The sequence below is a fragment of the Neophocaena asiaeorientalis genome, unplaced genomic scaffold (assembly GCF_003031525.2).
Source record: "Neophocaena asiaeorientalis asiaeorientalis breed wild unplaced genomic scaffold, Neophocaena_asiaeorientalis_V1.1 scaffold595, whole genome shotgun sequence".
NCBI lineage: Eukaryota > Metazoa > Chordata > Mammalia > Artiodactyla > Phocoenidae > Neophocaena > Neophocaena asiaeorientalis.
The window spans coordinates 335,518-354,946 of record NW_020175397.1 but is presented as its reverse complement, the minus strand read 5'-3'; the positions used below and the strand labels follow the sequence as shown (position 1 = coordinate 354,946).

At 49.2% G+C, this 19,429-nt stretch overlaps 1 protein-coding gene across 1 annotated transcript in view; it reads right to left on the bottom strand.

Moving 5' to 3' along the window:
• ATP10A (ATPase phospholipid transporting 10A (putative)) overlaps positions 1-19,429 on the bottom strand; it is a 179,394-nt gene that overhangs the window by 19,951 nt on the left and 140,014 nt on the right. The window contains exons 9-14 of the mRNA XM_024766406.1: positions 16,327-16,544; positions 14,749-14,943; positions 11,735-12,299; positions 6,073-6,176; positions 5,866-5,992; positions 795-979 (exon numbers count right to left, since the gene is read on the bottom strand). Coding sequence (XP_024622174.1) covers positions 795-979; positions 5,866-5,992; positions 6,073-6,176; positions 11,735-12,299; positions 14,749-14,943; positions 16,327-16,544 — 1,394 coding nt within the window. The remainder of the gene's footprint in view (positions 1-794; positions 980-5,865; positions 5,993-6,072; positions 6,177-11,734; positions 12,300-14,748; positions 14,944-16,326; positions 16,545-19,429) is intronic.

Genomic DNA, 19,429 nt, shown 5'->3' with positions numbered 1-19,429 from the left:
ACCCACACAAATAGGACCAATTGATTTTCAACAAAGGTGTAAAGACAATTTAGTGGAAAAAGGACTGTCCACAAACGGTGCCTGAATAATGCAGGAAAATGCAGTTTGATATAAACCTCACACCTTAGACAAAATTCTACACGAAAAAGACTGTGTTTAAAGCTGAGATGCTAAACTATAAAAGTTTTAGAAGAAAATAAAGGAGAAATCTTTGTGATTAGGCACATCTTAAGTGTGACACCTAGAGCATGATCCATAAAAGTTAGACTTTGTCATCTGCTGGAGGAGATGTTCCAAGGGAGAGTCAGTCACTCGAGGAATCAGAGCCCCGGCCAGGGCGTATGGGAAGAGATCCACCCTCCACACTTGGGGATTTCAGTCAATAGATGTGACAAATGAAAACCCACATGCTACTGGGGCACCCGTGAGACAACACATGCCATCCTGAGGACACCAAGGCAGAATGGACTGCTGCCCTGGCTCCATGTGACCTCATGAAAAACACTCTCTGATACCGCTGGCTGGAAAGTATCTCAGGAAAAAGTGGGTTGAACTTTGCATTATAAAGCCCAGATGCGCGTTCCTAAGAAATCCCAGCAAATTCCACATCTTCCAAGTCTATGACAAGCACGTTCTGAGTGCCAGAAACACAACACAGGTGCAAACAGAGCAGAGGGCAAAGGCCCACCTCACAGCGGCTGCCAGAAATGGAAGGCATTCTTCCCTGCTCTGCTCTGGGGCTGGTGGGGTGTGAGGCTGCCCAGGCAGAGTGGGTCTCCCCGACATCCACCGACCTGGGATTCGGCGTTCAGGGTGATGACTTCCTCGTCGTGGTCCAGCAGTTTGCAGGCGTAAGCGATGTTAATGGCTGTTTCCTGTTTGTCACCAGTGAGAACCCAAATCTGCAGGCCTGCTTGACGCAATTTAGCAATGGTTTCAGGGACTCCGTCCTGCAGGCGGTCTTCAATCCCAGTGGCACCTGGTCAAAGGTACAACAGTGTGGGTAAGCCCCCTGCTCATGGGCCCCGACCCTGACCGGCATGAATGCCTCACTCCAACACAGCAGAGGTGCTGGCCCCACCCTGCAGACTGGGCCCTGCTGTGGTCCATCTTATCTGGAAGCACTCGGGTGATTCCTCATTCAGGACATGGGGGCTCCTTCACTAGCTCTCGATTCCACATGGTAGGGATACCTGGGAGGCACTGAACATAATTCTCTGGACGTACAACAGAGCACCTCCAATGCTTTCTAACATGCAGACAACTTTTAACTTTACAGATAGCTTGGAAACGAAGCTTGTGGGGAGATGGTGGGAGTGACCATATTCTGAGGGATGAAAAGTTTTAAAACTTGTCCATCCTAGGGCTTCCCTGGTGGCGCAGTGGTTGAGCGTCCGCCTGCCGATGCAGGGGACACGGGTTCGTGCCCCAGTCTGGGAAGATCCCACATGCTGAGGAGCAGCTGGGCCCGTGGGCCATGGCCGCTGAGCCTGCGAATGCGGAGCCTGTACTCTGCAACGGGAGAGGCCGGCGTACCGCAAAAAAAAAAAAAAAACGTATCCATCTCACAGATAGCTTCTGGTGAATGACACCCACAGTGCTTGCTCTCAACAATGCTTACCATTAGCTGTCGATCAGCAACATTATCCTGAATGTTTTTTCCACAAAAATAATGATTAAGGGGCAGATTTTCCCATGCAGGTCTCAGTATATTGGGAAAAATATACTACTCAATGCAGAAAAGTGTCCTCTAGGCCAGCCTGTTTTTCCCTCCATTTCCAACCTGGTGAGATGGTCTCACCTTCCTTCTAGATGTGCAGCATTGCCTGAGGCCTCCTTGTCAGCCTTGTCTTTCTCTTTTATGCATGCTACTCCCTGTGCTGGGATGCTGTTATAGACTGAATGCTTGTGTCCCCCCCTAAAAATTCATAGGTTGATGCCCTAACCCCCAAGGTAATGGCATTAGGAGGTGGGGCCTTTGGGAGGTGATTAGGTCATGAAGATGGAGCCCTCATGAATGGGATTTGTGCCCTCACAGCAAAAGACACAAAGGAGATGACTTCTCTCTACTGTGCGAGGATGCAGAAGGAAGGCAGCCGTCTGCAAACCAGGAAGACAGCCCTTATCAGGAACCAAACTGGCCAGCACTTTGACCTGAGACTTCCAGCTTCCAGAACTGTTGAGAAATAAATGTCTGCTGTTTAAGCCACCTTGTCTATGGAAGTTTTGTTCAAGCAGCCTGAAATGACTGAGACACCATTTCCTTTTCTCTGCCTTGAATGGGTGAGGTGGCAGGTGCGGGGAGGAAGGAGTCAAGGTAGAACACACATACAAAAAGTGCACATTTCTTAAGTATACCCTTTGATGCACTTTCACAAATCACACAGCTGTGTAGTCAGCCCTGAGCTCAGGAAACAGTGTCACCAACTCCCCAGAAGCCCCCCTCGGGGGCAATTGGTTGTCTTCTCTCTTCCATCTCATGCAGCCTGTGTGGGGTGTTGGACCTGGGCCAACCCCACACTTGATGAATGCACCAGAAGGCTAAGTGGTAACTTGGGAAGGACCCAGAAAGGAGGGGACATTGCACCCAAGATTTCCTCTGCTCTGAACCATTAAGTCCTCCCAGGAAGGACCAGGCAGGGGTGTGGGGTTCAAGGTCTGCTTAGGAATGGAACCACTTTTCTGCTTGCTCATGGTGAGCATGGCCCTGACCACCCTCCTGGCCCCTCTCCCCTTCCCCAGCTCTGTGGCTCTAACATTAGTATAGAGTGTGCATCCCTGGCTCCTTATCTTCACCATCCAACAGAGTCGACATCTCTCAGTGCATCCTAAGTGTCACTTCTGCTAGAATATATTCTCTGATGTGGGGGAAAGAGGAAGGGGTGATCTTGCCACCTCTGCGTGTTCATAGTGTCTTATTCATACTTAATAATAATGATTGTGGAATAATCATAACCATAGCTAACCTTGATGGATTCCTATATGCCAGAAAAAGTTTTCACAGCTTCCCTAAGATGTGAGAACTACAATGATCCCCACAGCACAGGTGTGGAAAGCAGGGTGAGGGAAGTGAGTTAGCCAGGGAAGGGCCAGCATTCTCCTTACGGTATGTCTCTGATCCAAACCTCTGAGCTACATGTCTGCTGTAGGATAGCACTTCCTACAATGCAGTGCTTTGTGTACAACTCAACCACTACCCACTCTTCACTAGATGGGGATTTTCTGCAGAAAGGCCTTCTATCTCCCATCCTTGTACTCTGGCCACTCATCCAGGGCTCCTTGTTAAGTGTCCACCAAGAAAGAAAGCAAGGAAGACCTTGTAGATAAATTCCCATCCAGAGGAAGTCTGCCTCTTTTCAGGGAAAACCTAACACCTTGAAAACATACCTTCTTTATTTCAGGAGCTTATTGGCCAAAGTAATGGGTTCCTAATTGACTACCCCTCACCTATATAATGTGCATGTTTGAATCAAACACAGGGTATTAATGAACTTAGAAATATAGTTATGGAAAGCATGTCTGTCTCAGCGTGAACTATGGCTGAGAATAAAGAGGCAATCTGAGGAACAGTCCTTTTAAAATGATCTGGAAGCTAGTATCTCCTTTCAGCTCTCCAAGGTAGCTTGTTTGTAATATAATTTATGTAACTTTGAATAAATGTCACCTTCTTTACAACCTGATCCTTGGGAGAACCTGGCATTTTGAGTATCATAACCAGGGTAGTTAGTGGGGTTCAAGCTAGTGCCACCTTACTTCACTGCACTCAGATGTCAGGTAGTTTTCAATGGAGGGGAAAAATCTCACCAAATGGAAAGTTTCAGATGACATTTGGAGAAACCAGCAAGAACGCTGGGGAGAGTGAACAGAATGTTGTCTTTTGAATTTAGGTTCTTGGCCAGAACATTATGGAAAAGAAAATTTCAAGAACACAGTGGGAATGACAATCCTTGCCCTGTGGCTCTCTGATGTTACTTAATGTAAGAACGTAAATGAAAAGGTTTTAAAAAGGGGTATTTGGTATGGGATATTAAAAATATAAAAGCTGACTTCACATTTCTCAAATACAAATCATCCACGGTGCCCATGGATGAAGCAGTGGTGACCACTGAGGTGGGGGTTCTCCCACTCTCCAGCTTGGCTTCATCATTTGAACCATAAACATTCCAGGTTGTAGGGGATGGTACACGTTTAAGAACTGGCTTGCAGGAAGAAGGCTGATTAGTGCGTTTGCCATTTCTGTGGTCCCAATCAGCAGAGAGTCTGTGCAGAAGATGCCAGCCAGGCCACACAGGTATGGAAGTAGTAACACTAGCTTCATCACCTTCACCGTGCAGCTACGTGGGGCTGGACCTAGTGCCTGCACCTTGCTCAGTGCTTTGCTGCATCCCCTCTGCTCACCCTCACAGAACTATTACCTCCACTTGGCAGATAAGGAAACTGGGATGCAAGTGCCCAGGCTCACCTGGCCAGTAAGCGGCAGAGCCAGGACTGGACAACTGAGCCAGGGCTCCTAGACTCTGAAAGAAAGAAAGAAAGGAGTGCCTGCAAAGACAGGCAGAGGAGGGACAGCTCAGGGACTCATAGCTGTGTTCTCAAACAGTTAAGGTCTCATCCTGTGGAAAAGGGAAGAGATTTTATCTGCACTGCTCTAGAGGGTAGGACCAGTGCCCCCTGGAAGAAGGTACCGGGAGGCGGATTTCACTCCATTCAAGATGTTAGAGGTTGGTGGGAGGAGAGCTGTCCCAGGGGAGAACACCCTGCAGAGAGGGGGGACCATGACAACCAGCGGACCCCCTCGCATCCCACGGTTCTATCAACAGTGTCTTTTGGAGAAGCATGTTTCAGATGTGAACAGTCCTAGTTCAGGAAATCAAAACCTGGCAATCTAGAGGAGGCAGAGCCATTTTCCAAGTGTTTCATTTAATTCACCTCCTGAGTACCGTTCAGGATGCCTCTGGGGTTCTGGATCTTTGGGCTTTTTTGAATAGTGCATGGCCTCGTATAGGACACTGTAGGCGAAATAGAATATTGCATAAAGTATGTATATGTAGTGCTCTTAAATATCTGACTATTAGCTATTCTATTAGATATAAGTATGTAGATACAGAGATATCCCAATGCCTTTGCCTAGGAAGGGGGCCAAATGAGTTACGGCCTTTCTTGTTGAAAGATGAACCCCCGTATCTTCATGCCCCAAGAGTATCATCATCTGACCACCAGCACCATGAGATGGGGAGTGTGTATACACAGCACTGCCACAACCAGCCCCTGGTGAGAGCACAGACAGCATGTATACAAAGATCCAGCTAATTTAATACATACATTAATAAATATTTTAAATAATAAATTAAATAAATACTAAAGCAATAAATGCTTTTATAAATACTAACATGAACTCAGTAGCAAATACAGGCACAATTTAGTAAGAATGAGCCCCCTTTTTTTTTCACCCAAATCAAATCTGTGAAATATTTACTAGATGTAAAATGCAGCCCTGTTGAGTCCAACGGTTTCTGTTTGTTTCCTGGGGCTGCGGGGATCCTTTAACGCATCAGTTGTTGAGAAGCCTTGCTCCTCATCTCTATTTTTGGTGGGAAAGCAGGGTTTCAGGGGAGGCAAGTCGGGTGCTGTCGTGGTGCCTGGCAGGGTGGCACCAATAGGATGCCCCAGAAATGGGCCATGGGGAGAACGTTCAATCGAGCACAGCCCTGTTTGGGGGCCGTGCTAGCATCAGGCCAGAGGGGTCCTTCATCAAGCCTAGCGTGTGCAGAGCTGCCACTGACTAGAGCCAGGGCACCTCTCCATCCAGGATGCTGCAAACTCCACCCGGCTTCGCGGCACCCGCCCGCTGGAGAGCGTAATTACCCAACAGATGCAGATTCCTCTCCAGGCGAATGGCAGACTGAAACAGGAGCTCCTCGCGGTTGTCCAGGGCGGATTCCGCTTCCAAGTGGCTCTGCAGCCAACAGGCATACTCTTCCTTACTCAGAACCTGGGTGAGAGCCGCTGATGAGCACCCAGGCCGAGCCGCGTGGCCGGCCCCGCCCCTTCCGCGAAGCCACGCCTACTCACCCTCTTGGCGATGCACAAGGTGCGCAGGCCCTCCACAGCGTACAAATTGAGGTAGTTCTGAGTCTTGCTCCAGATCTTCTTTTGATGCCTTCCTCTGGCGTCATCTAAGTTGGAGTAAGAGCAGAAACAAGGATGAGTGAGAACAACACAGCCCAGTGAAATGGTCTGGACTCCCAGGACACCTGGCCCGTTGAAATGAGTTTGCATATATGCAGTTTCCGCAGCTGAGAGCTCAGCGCCATCAGAGGTTCTAGCTGGGTACTCTTCTCACCCAGGGAGAGAAAACAGCCACATTTTCAGGTCTCTAAAGTAATCACACTCAGAGAGCCAGAAAGTAGGATGATGGCTGCCAGGGGCTGGGGGGAGGGGAGAAAGGAGTTGTACAGAGCTTCAGTTTTGCAAGATGAAAATTTCTGGAGATCTGCTGCACACCAATGTGAATATACTCAACACTACTGAACTGTACACTTAAAACTGGTTAAGATGGTAAATTTATATTGTGTTTTTTTTTAAACACACACACACACACAAAACAACTAAGAAATCAGCTATCAGCTAGTAAGATTTTTCCAAACATCCACCCTTTTCTGTTTTCTATAGACCCAGATGTGGAACAGACTTGCTGTTTATTACCAGACTGCAGAAGTGCTGACTCTGAGCCTCACCACTGTGGAATCCATGGCAAAGTGACACACACACCTTCTTAACTCCACCATGTTCTTGGGTCAATAATTGTTAGTGAGAAGGCAGAAGACACTTTAGTTTTCATGTGATAAAAGTATGTTAGGAGTGAATGTGTTTCAGAGCCAGTGAGGACGACGTGGCCCTCCGCATTCTGCCTCACTGTAGCTGGCTGCAATTGGAATGCTAGCAGGAATTTTGTTGCAATTCATTAAGCAGGAATGTCACAGGTGCCCTGTCACATCACTGTGATTTACTCCAACAGCCTCCAGAAAGGGCGCCCAGAAAACATCTGCACCAGTAGATTCAGCCCACCTCTTGCTTCATTACTTGTCAGTAGTATACATGTTCAATATAAAACTTAAAGCAAAAGTTAGATGTTATTTTAAAAAGAACCTCATAACATTTTTGACTATTTCTAATATCCCTTGTTGAAATGAGAATCTCACATAAACAAAACCTCATTAAGAGTGATCTGGCATCTTTTCGTCCAGGAGGTGGGTGTAAATGGAGGCGCATAAACTTCCCGTTTAGGAAAAGTCATACTTAAAAGTGCAGTTTCTATCCTCCTACACCAGTAATGTTGCCAGACAGAATATAAGATGCCCAAATATCTGGAGAAACTATAATTCAATGAATATAATTCAGTGAACACCCCAATGTTCACTGTAGCACTATTCACAATAGCCAAGACATGGAAGCAACCTAAGAATGGAATGTTGATTCCATTCCATCAACAGAGGAATGGATGAAGAAGCTGTGATACATATGCACACAATGGAATACTATTCAGCCATTAAAAAAAAGAAATAATGCCATTTGCAGCAACATGGACGGAGCTAGAGATTATCGTACTAAGTGAAATAAGTTGGACAGAGAAAGACAAATACCGTATGATATCACATATATGGAAACTAAAATACGGCACAAATGAACTTACCTATGAGACAGAAACAGACTCACAGAGAGAGAACAGATTTGTGGTTGCCAAGGGGGTGAGGGCTAGAGGAGGTATGGATTGGGTGTTTTGGGACTAGCAGATGCAAAGATATATAGAATGGATAAATAACAAGGTCCTACTGTATAGCACAGGGAACTATAACAAGCACTTTGCTGTGCATCAGAAATTAACATAACATTGTAAATCAACTTATACATCAATAAAATAAATTTTTTAAAAAAGAATAAAGGTGAGAAATAATTTACACCTTCCAAAAAATAAGAATATAAGATGCCCAAATAGCACATAGGACATATTTTACTAAAAACATTATTTGTCGTTTATCTGAGATTAAATTTTAACTAGACAGTCAATGTATTTTCTTTGCTAAATCTGGCAACCCTACTTTCCAGTGGTGAGGCCCCTGGTCTGGGGAAGGCTGTCTACTAACCAGGTCAGCTCCTTGACACACGAAACACTCTTAATCTTCTAGATCTGTGCTCTTCATGGAGAAGACAGTGCCCCAACAGACCGAAGACTGGTCCCTTGGAGGCAAAAAATCTTATTACGCATAAAGCACAGATACATGTACAGTACATAAACAAATATACAGCATATCTGTGGCATTAAAATGTCATGGAAGGGCCATTAGAAAAAAAATATCTAAAAAGACTCCTTAAGGGGGCAATAATGAAAAAAAGAGAGAGTTGGGAAACACTGCCCTAGATTATTGTGCTTTAGGAATTTAAATTTCCTGAAAAGATGACACTGAAAGTCATCTTAATTTTGACTACCATTTACTCCTGGTATTGTGGTAACATTCTTCCAGATTCTGACTGTTCTTTGAGCAAAGACATGTCTAGCTGAGGGACTCTGGAATTAACACTAATAAAGTACTTGAGTTGTCCAGAGGGGGAGGGGAAGGTTGCATTCCAGAGCAGGAGCAGGGTGCAGGGGCTGTGATGCTGCCCTTAACCACACTGGTCCAAACAAAACTAATGAGTGAGAGAAGGCAGGGTGGGCCACTGTGGACCCAGGGTGCCCTGGACAAGGGTGCGGTCACAGACCACACTGACATGTTTCTGTGCGGGACGGAGCCCACCCAGCCCAGCAGGGAGAGAAGCTGTTACCGCCACATCTTGCCCATCCCTCCCCCTCTATCCTTGCCCTTGGAAGAGGATGGAGCCACCACAAGTTTTGTGTCTTAAAGACCACACAGGGACTTCCCTGGTGGCACAGTGGTTGAGAATCCGCATGCCTGTGCACGGGACACGGGTTCGAGCCCTGGTCTGGGAGGATCCCACATGCCGCGGAGCAACTAAGCCCGTGCACCACAACTACTGAGCCCGCACTCTGGAGCCCGCAAGTCACAACTACTGAGCCCATGTGGCACAACTACTGAAGGTTGTGCGCCTGGGACCCGTGCTCCACAATGGGAGAAGCCACCGCAATGAGAGGTCTGCACACCACAACAAAGAGTAGACCCTGCTCACCATAACTAGGAAAAGCCCACGCGCAGCAATGAAGACTCAACGAAGGAAGGAAGAAGGGAAACCACACAGAATGGCACTGGACTGAACCTCAGGCAAGTGAATCTTAAGGAAAAGAAACCAGAGAGAAGGGAAAGGGACCCAGCTTATGCTTTATGCCTATAACACACCAAGCACTGTGCTAGGAGCTTGGACAGGGGCTTCTTGTGAGGTCAGAAGCCTGATTTCCTTTGTACAGATGGGAAACTGAGGCACAGGAGGAGTGACTTGTCCAGAGTGACCCCAGCCCATAAATGTAGACTTGGGATTTGAACCGAGGTCTGTAAGGTAATGGGTGGGGTAGAGTCCCTGCTTTCTACTTGACCCCACACAAGCTAGTGGCAGGGCAGGCAAGACATAGCCACGTCCTAAAAATACAACACATTACCCATCCACCACCAGCTTAGCCTTCTCGTGCCCTTTTTGGTAAAAGTGTTGTGAACTCTTTGAAGAAAGATGTTGGACACTCATGTGCCCTCCTCACTTTATCGCCTGCACACAGGTAGAGCAGCTTGGCCATCTGCAAGCCTGCTCTGCTCCATACCCTGCCCACCCCACCTCCAAAGTGAAAGTTGAATGATTTATGTACAATGTCAGGGTGTCACTGGTAGATAACTTCAGGATTACCCCAGAGCCATCCCCTTTCTTGGGAAACCACTGGGGGCTCTGAACATCCTGAATCTTAAGTTGCCTGGTGTCTACATGTAGCTCTGACCGATTCAAACTTATTTGAAATGCACACTGCTTGGAAATTCCCAGAGGAAGGCGGAGAGCTACACAAACTGCTTATTTTTAAGGTGCCCCCTTCAATGTCACGGTTTGGGCAATGTTGTGCTTTGAACCTGAACCTGTCTGTTCCATGGCTTTGTTCTTTCTCACCTGTAGTTAATTCCTCCCAGGACCAGGTGGAGGGGTCTGGGAAGCTCCCCAGCTTGCACAAGGGCTCCCTTCACCCCTTGACCTTGAAGCTGACTCTGAGTGATAGAAGTTTTGTTTGTTTGTGCTTCGTCTAGAAATCTGAGGCTTTCTACTCATTTTTAAAAGTGCACTGCCAGCCAAGTACAAGCGTGGCCACTGCTGCAGCCTTCTTGGTTGCTCTCGTGTCCCTTGCAACAGCTCAGCAGGCTTCCTGCCCTCTCTCTGGGGTGGGGGTAAGCCTCTCCTGCCATCTCATCCCACCCTTGCTTGCTAGAGCTGGTCCAGTCTTTTCACCTTATCCATGACCCACTGTATGTAGTAAAGTCTGAAACACATTGGTCCATTAAACTTTCTTTAATACAAGGCTGTGGAATAGGATAAAGGTGATATTTTTGCAGTAGAATAAAATCTGCTCAGATAATTGCCATACCTATCTGTTTTTATTTTGCATGGATACAAAATCAAATTTCAGAATGAAGGAGGCTCTTGGAATGCAAAATCAGCCTGTAAATTGGATTCTACATCCACCCTAGAACCAACACACGGGTGGGAAGGCAAACCCTGCCCTGGAGTAGGTCACCCTCAAGAAAGGCCATGCAAACTGCTTTCAAAGACGCATTTGCAATTCGCTCAGCTGCCTTTGGGAGGCGATAGCTCTGTGACAGGAAAACGGATTTGTCTGCAGAGATCCACCAGTGCACTTTCCCTTAACTGGAGCTGGAGTCCTGTTCTGAGGCACTGAGATCATGGCGAGAGGACCGTGGGAAGCAAAGTAGTAACCCCTAGCTCCGTTCCAGAGCCCCAGAAGGGCATATCCAGCGTAAGGGTTTCCCACAGGTGGTACCCAGAGCTGTTTCCAGGATACAGAAGAGAGGGAGGCTGTGGGGGTCAGGCAGTGGTCCCTCTCCCATCTGCCATCTACCCCGCTTCTCCCCGCTGGAGGTCAGATGTGACCTCTTTTGTCCTCTGGGCACAGAGCGAGGGGTGACTAGGTTTACTAGTGGGGACACAGGCCCTCCCCCTTCCAAGTCCCAAAAGCATTAGTATCTGGAAGGAGGTACAAGCCTTTCTGCTAAACAAAGTTTCACCCTCTACACCAGTGGTATATGAACCCCTCTTTTTCAACCCGAAAGTTACATGGAAGTCAAGTGCAAAAGAGACCAAGATGGAGGTTCTTGGCTGTAAGACGGCCAGAGGCCAGCAGCCCCCACTACCTGGGCCCTCGCTGTGGCCTGAGAACACTCCACAAATGGGCTAAAAACCATGGCTTGGGCCTCATAGGTGCCCAAGGTCCAAGCAATCACAGGGCAGAAAGGAACCTTCTGGGACTTCTAATCTAAAAGCTCTTAACCTGCATTGTCCAGATTTAAACCTGATGCTAGGCCTCACCCCCGTTAATCCCCAAACCCATTCTTCTGAGGTGGGTTCAGGCACTGAAGCCCTCCATCCACTGGGCCCTCCCCCCAATTCTAGTCCAAACCCTTCAGAGAAGGAAAAACCCACCCAGAGAGGCAAAGCTCCACTGGAGGGAGGGGCTGGTTTCTCAGGACTGCTCCCTGCAGCGGGCAGCTGCTAGTGGAGGGGAGCAGGGTACCTGTGGAGCAGGGCAGCAGGAGGTCCATGACCACTGAGTCGGCCCCCTTGGTATAGACGTTGATCTCGTCTGTGAGTGGGTGCCGGATCACCACTGACATCCTCTTGCGGATGGAGTCGAAGCCCAGTGTGTGCAGGAGCTCGAAGGTGAGCCTGCCCAGGTGGGGCAGCTCTACTGACACCTGGTCGTGCAGTCGGTCCACGAGCGCGCAGCTGTAGGCGCGGGCGGCGTAGACGAGAGCTGCCTCATCGGGGCTCTCGGCCTCGTAGCGCAGCTCCTGCTCGGGCTCAGGCTCCTGTGCTGAGCACTCAGGTGCCCAGCCGTCTGCCCCGCTGCTGCAGCCATTGCTGGCAAGGCCTGGGGCCGGCGGGCCCAGCCTCTCCTCCAGCCGGAACAGCGTGCCGTTGTTGGCCAGCGTGGACAAGAGGCTGGACTTGTGCGCCGACTTGTTGGTGGCCATGCTCCCAATGCTGCTGCAGCCCGAGGCCAGGCGGCTGGGCGTGAACCTCCGGAGGAAATCTTCTATCGTCTTCACCGGGGACTTCAGCTCGAAGCGCACCCTCACCTGCCAGGGAAGTAGTCGGAAGACAGGTTAGGTGTCTCCCAAGAGCCCTCACCCTGACTCCCTTAGGGCCGCCCTCCACTTCCCCAGGGGGGCCTGAATACGGATTTCCCATTTCCCACTGAAAATTGCAACCAGAGTCAGCATTTCTTCCTTGAGACTATCCCTTGGCCTCTTCCTCTTCACCTCAACACAGGTTCTGCCATATTCACTCTTTCAGGATGTGACTGTAGGGTAGCAATGACCAAGGCCCGGGGTGGACTCAGGGCATTGGGTGGCCTGTGGTTCCCAAGGCTTTGGGACTGTCCCCTCACTGCAGTGGCCCATGGCTTTACAGAAACTTCCCAGGAGTGGGCCTGCCACTGCCTGGCATGAACCCTGGCTTTTTTTTTTCAATTAAAAAAACCATTTAACAAAAGACCAATTTATACATTCCTTTGAATTATGTCCATAAAAAACTTAAATTTACACAAAATTTCCCAAACCCAAAAGAATCTTTCGAAAGAAATGAAACACATAGGCAAATTCAGGCTCCAGATCCTTAAACAAATGTTTAAAAAATCACAATAAATTGTGTATTTTCTAAAGAGGACTGAAAACAACAAAACGACATGTATACAATTGTTAAAGTTTCAAAAAGCTCAATATGGAGCAACAAAGCAACACTTTATTTAAATGAGTGCTGTATGCTAATGATGATACAATATACCTATTTCAATTTTCTGCTAGATAATGGATTTAGAGCAAATGTTGCAACAATCAAACCACTGAATTACAGTTACCCCTTAATCTTTGCAATTTTGTCCATGGGTCTGAAGTTGTGAATTGTAGTAAGAGCCTCCAGAAAAGTCAGGCATTGGTAAAACAAGGCACATAGGACCAATTTTGATAAAGGTGCTTTTTCTTTGGTCTTCTACTGACTTTAAATATTGCTACATATCCAAGTGGGAGATTCGGACAGCCATGCCAGAGCTCCTGCTAGCTCCAAATGCCCTTGAAGGTGGCACCCACCCATAGGTGGGCACAGAAATGCATCCAGAGACACGTTCATGTGCAGTCTGAGGATTCTGCTCCCTACATGGAACTCACTCCATGTGTGATCATGGGCACACACCTCAGTCATGTCGGGGTCTCTCTCACTTATTCAGTAATTGCAACAATGCCTAGGGTGAGTCAGGTAGGGTCTAACCTAGAAACCAGACCCCTCTTCAGGGAAGTATTCCAGAGGGACTGAACAGGGTGGCAGAAGAACCCAGAGGCCAGACGAGGGATGCCGAGGCTGCTGAGAGGTGAACTGCAAAAGGAAGCAGCCTCCATCCAGGGCTGATAGCACAAGCCTGTGGTCTCTGAGTGGCAGAGCCCATCCACCTGGGATCCGCCAGGCCCACTGGGGCCTCCAAAGGCCGGTGGGGTATGAGCAAAGAGTACAGGGGGGTCACATTGCTGCCAGATATGTTGCTGCCGCAGAGAGGGCAGGGGCCCCTTGTTCACCCTCCATCACAACAATGGCTTCACCAGCAGAACCTGCTGGAAGGCCCAGGAGGAGGGGAAGGGGTCTGGGAGAGTGGGAGTGACAGGGTACAGACCTACAGTGTGCATCAGCCCTAGAACACCTTCATTTGTATCCACTTAAAGTTGCCTAGCTGCATGACGCACAGCCATGCTTAGGTGCACCCCACCCCCTGCAACACCACCTGGTCCACCCGGAGGAGCGCTTGAGTTATAGAGGTTCCTTTCACATATAAAACCTTACTCTCTTTGGAGAGAACCTTGATGTTAACCCAAACAAAACCCAACTTGGTGTTGCTATGTTTCTACCACCCAAAGTAACTTCCCACTGATTCTCAACCACTTCCTGAATGCCAATGTTAAAGGCCTTTATTAACATCAAATACATTTACTAGGTGCCAAACTCTACTCTGAGACCTTTCTCTGAATCCCACCACCGCCCCCACATCCCAGACAAGGTGCCAAAGACACAGGAGGGGACCAGCTTATAGTGTCGTCAGGATGCAAGTCCAGGCGGCTCCTACCAGAGTCTGGGCCCCAGCCCATCCTATCCCCCTCTCATGTAAGAATCTAGGACCCTGAGGCTCTGGTCGGCATGGAGGGCAGCCACCCTCCTGCCACTGCCCACCTTGGGCCACGCCTGTATGCTCTGTGCCCCTCTCATCCTGGGCTCAGTAGCTGTCTCTGGCTGGCTGCCCTCTCCCTCTTCGCCACAATCCTAGCACCTGCCCACTGCAGTCTGAGGATGTCACCGCAGAGCTACTGAGCTGGCCTGCCCCGTCTGAAGCCCCCAGCGCACCCCCTGAAACCTGAGAGTGGTGCTGAGCGACCGGGCTCCTGCAAGACAGGGAAGCGTGCTCCCTCTCAGGAAGACTGACACCAGTGGGGCCACACCTAGGGGCAGGGGCTCTGCGGGCTCACAGTACGATGCTCCAGAACTTGCCTTTTGTCGTGGCTGATCCGGGGATGTGACCACCACTGTGTTGCAGATGGTGAGTGCAATGAAGAAGTCGAAAATGTCAGACAGCTCAGGCGAGAGGTGGGCCAATGGGTGCTCCTGGTGCCTTGCAAAGGCCAGGCACCTGTCACACTCGCTCACCTTCTCCAGCAGCTTCGGGTCGGGCGTTATGTCCTTCTCCTGGGAAGAACACAGGGGCCGAAGGGTCAGTCTGACCCAGTGACCTGCCAAGTGTCCTTTTAGTGCTTGACTATGTAAGGCACCTTGATTTTACTAGAAGCTGTAAACAGACCTTCACCTCATATATACACATGTCATTTTATAATTACAAATTATGTATAATCTTGATTGTATAAGAATATGCAGCTAACATATGAAATGCATATATTCTTTTATATAAGAAGGTACACATGTTCTTTTTATAAAATAATACCTCCAAGAATATATATTATTATAAAATTAACATATCTTACTCAGAAAGATTTGGAAAAATAAGAGAATAATAGGGAAAATGTAACAGATCTCTATCACACCACCTTACAGTAATATATACTTTTTAAAAAACATGCTTCTCTGCCTTTCCTTCGTCTTTTTTCTATACATGTACATTTTTAATCAAAATATTTTATACATAAATTGGCAGTTTCCATTTCCCCAAAAACATTATATTGCCTCAACTTTACCGGGCCTTTAAGAGCCATTTGAAAACATAATTTTTAACGGCATAAAAACAGACATACCATAATTTATTTGACCATTCCTTTATCACTGGGTACATTTTTTCGCTGTTTTATTGATGTAAATAACACACTGATAAGCTTCTATGCACAGAAATCTTTCACTGAATCACTAACTTCCTAGGTCAGAAAGTTGGAACATTGCAAATACTCTTAACCCGTATTGATTGTGAAATTGATGTCAGGAAAACCTTCTCCAACACAGCCTCCCTGCTGCTCGGGTGACAGCTCCCCGCCCACGTGCCCCATGTAAACCCAACAACAATCAGTGACCACAAGTCTAGATGACCTCTATTCAAATGGCACCTTCTATATGGGTTTCGAAGGACATAAAAGAATGAGGCCACCATACATGAACAAAACGGATTCTCCCTCTCTGGTCTTCAAAAATTTTAGAAGTGAAAGGATCTTTTAGAGGTTGTCACTCACGTACTTCTGGAAATTTCCCTGCCGGATGAGAATGGTCCATAAATGTTTGGCGGTTGACAAGGCAAAGGATGGATTTGGGTTCATCTAATTAAATTTCTTTTTTTTAATCTGACTTTGCTTTTGCACAGTTGTCATCTTGCCCTGATGTTTTACACATTTCATAGGGCAGGACGGACTTCCTCTCCGTCACCCACTTGGCTGGGTCATCGGCAGTCCCCAGCCTGAGAAGCCTGGTGAGGGGACCTAATCAGTGTTTTGGAAAACATACAGCAGTGTGGGAAGAAGGCACTGGACAGAAAAACATCCCCTAACTGAACAGAGGTAACTCCCCAGTGAAGAACAGACACTTTTGGTGACTGGGGGAGGTGACAGCAGGAAGGAGGGCTGCAGGACTCACCATGGGGCTGCTGAAGGCTGTGTGCTTGGACAGCATGCTGTTCCTCTTGGCCTCGGCACGGCTGCTGGTGCGCCGGTGTGACCTGGTGCTCTGGCTCCGATGCACGACTCGGATGCTTTGGTGGCTCCCGGTGCTGCTGCGCTGGGGCAGTGAGCCCCCTCTGGGCACCACCTCCTCCTCCTCTGAGTCTGCTTCCTGGTACCTGGCCAGACGTTGGGCTGTGGGGGAGGGGCACTAAGTGACATCGTGGGGAGGCTGGGTGTGATACTGAGGTGTCTAGGTTCCACAAGGCATCCAGCAGGGCACCCTGGGCCCTCACCACCCTCGCTCTCTGATGGCGAGGCCATGTTTGACAGGGGTTTCCACTGAGGGATGGGGGATGTTCTCATTTACATGCACCTTCAGTGGACCCGATGGGGCTTATGTTCTCAACCCCACGTCACAGATGAGAAGACTGAGTCTCAGCTGTTAAGGTCATGGGATGCAGGGGCAGGGGGTTGAGATGGTACCCAGGCCCACGGGATGCCAAAGCTCAGGTCCCACGTGATGGCAAAGGGGCCACCCCATCCCACAAAAAGTCAGATGTGGGTGGAGATGGGTTCACATACAGCCCCTCTGTTCAGGGGGAGCCCCCATGTGAATGGGGTGGGTGGGCAGGTGGCTGGGAGGCCCACAGAGTAGCTGGGTTCCAGGCTTTGACCTTCATGCCAGGGTCACAGGGCCACCTGCTTACTGGGGCCGTCAGGACAGATCACGCTTTGAGCATCTGCCTTGCAGTCAAGCAGAAATAACGGTTCTCAGGCTGTGTTGACGGTGCTCTCCTGAGAGGGCTCCTTGCTCAACGTCAGGTGGGGAGTAGGTGCTGTCTGCACTCACCCCGTGAGGATGAAGCACTTAGCAGCAGGGAGGCTCACATCCTCCTGGGGTTGTACAGCATGGAAGAATGCCGCCAGTGTTCAGACCCCGCAAGCAGAGCTCCACTGAAGAAGACGGTGATTGTGATGCTGTGCTTGGCTCTTAGGGGGCACCATGGAGCGACAGTCCCTGAGGCCTCCAGGGCTCTCAGTGAATCACAGAAGTGCACCCACGCTGCTGTTCTTGCTAACAAGGGCTCTCAACACGTGTTCCTGGCTTTGCCCAGTTAGTTCAGCTTCTTCCATAATATGTGAGCAACAGGAGACTATCCATAGGGACCACTCGCTCCAAACAAGCAACTCTTAAGGACTTCCAGGGCAGGCCCGGTGCTGGGTGGCAACACAAGGCATCCTGACAGGAGGTGGCCCGTGTGAGGGGCTAAGAGAAGGGCCCCCCGTCTGGGTATGCCATGGTGTGGTCTGTCCTGTGGGCCAGGCCTTGAACTCAGCATCTTCTTTGGGAAGACTTTTCTTTAGAAATAAGGAAAGGGAAGTCACCTGCCCATGGCCACCAGGCCGGGTAACTGCCAACCCCAGGACTCCACCTCAGGGAGCTCCTAATTCCAGGAGAAAACTCCTGCACCCACCCCCTTTTCCCCCTGGCAGTGAGGTGGTGAGTGGATGGCAAGGAAGGGCAAAGCCTGGACTGGGCCTGTCTAGCTCCTAGGCTTGGACATTATGAGCATGGTGTCAGCCTCCCAAGGGCACATCTGCCCGCCCACCCTCCCAGAGCAGTTATCAGATGTTAGCCTGAAAGCGGCCATCCCTCAGGCCGCTGCTGGTGTGTCTGTGCTCTGTGACCAGACAGCAGTGGCCTCAGCGATGCCCTCGGGCTCTTTGGGGAAGATGGAGACAAGGAGCAGGTGATGCTTGGCCCTGGCCCTGCACCGTCACCAGGACATGAAGTAGAGAGGGACACGCCCATGGTCTGTGTGGCCGGTTCAGGTACATGTGAGCTGGGCTCAGTACTCAGAGTCAAACCCGCCTGAATTTGTTTTACTAACAGATCTGAGAGGTCAGACCATGCGAGCAGCTGGGTGCCAGCCCAGGGGCCCGTCAGTCACTGATCGCAGCTCTTCTTTAAAACATGCTGCAGAGACACCTGGCTGTTTCCACCTTCCCCAGCAATGCTTTCCTGTGTCTTCTAGGGGCGATGGACCCCTTTGGTTTTATGGTAAGCATCTGACAACTGTGAAAATCCTTCTGTAATCTTACTTGGGATTCTGCCCCCAGAGCCTCAGTTCCAGTTCAAGGCCGACTTCAGACCTGGTCCTCTGACTCCTTTATAAGCAGGATGAGGTCTGCTTTCAGGCCCCCAAGCTCTTCTGCACAAGCCTGGGGAGTCAGGGAAGGGGAGAGCCAGAGAGGGAGGCAGGTGGGCAGATGGGACACTGTTCCTGACCGTTTTTTTTGAGTGGCAAATAAAACATTAAACAAATTGGACACATTCCTATGCCTTCTGTTAATATGATTCATTTTATCATGGAGGATATAGTGGATATCATGATAATTCTTGGTTTTATAAAACTCACAAAAATCTCATGCTTCCAGCAGATCTTTCCCACCAAATGTCCCTAAAGAACAGCTTCCTACTGATGCCCCCATGTTGTCCCCCTGTTCTGTACTTGCTTCTGTTTCTGTGGCAAGGTTTCTTTGATGTTCTCAGATGCTGTTCCAGGAAAGAAGAGGAGTCCTGGTTGCAGAGCAGGTGCCCTCTCTCTCAGAGGTGTGATGGCCCCAGAGACACTTCTGTGGTGCAGGGACCCCCTCCTGTTTTGGGTGGGCAGCTGGCTCCAGGCAGCCCTCGACTTAGGAAGCAGATGGCTCCCCTATGTGCTCAGAGGGGACAGAGGGAGGCAGCCAAGGATGAGAAAAGGAGAGGTGGGAGGAGGGACTGCCTAAATTCCAAAGTGAGGTGACACTTCCCTCTGGGAGGTCATATTCCAGAGGAAAGAACGCAGCATGAACTGCCCAGTGCCCTGCTGAGAATTTGCAGCTGATAACAAGGAGACTGATGCGTGACAAAGGAAACATCTCTTTGCCTCTTGGTGTGACAGAGACCGGGTGCCTCTGAGGTGAGTTCCTCAAGGTTGCCCTCTTTGGTTCTGCTTGTCTGGCAGAAAATGAGTGTTTAAGCAGATGCCCACCACAGCAGATAGTGCAGGAAGCAGGGTGCCATCAGCAATAAG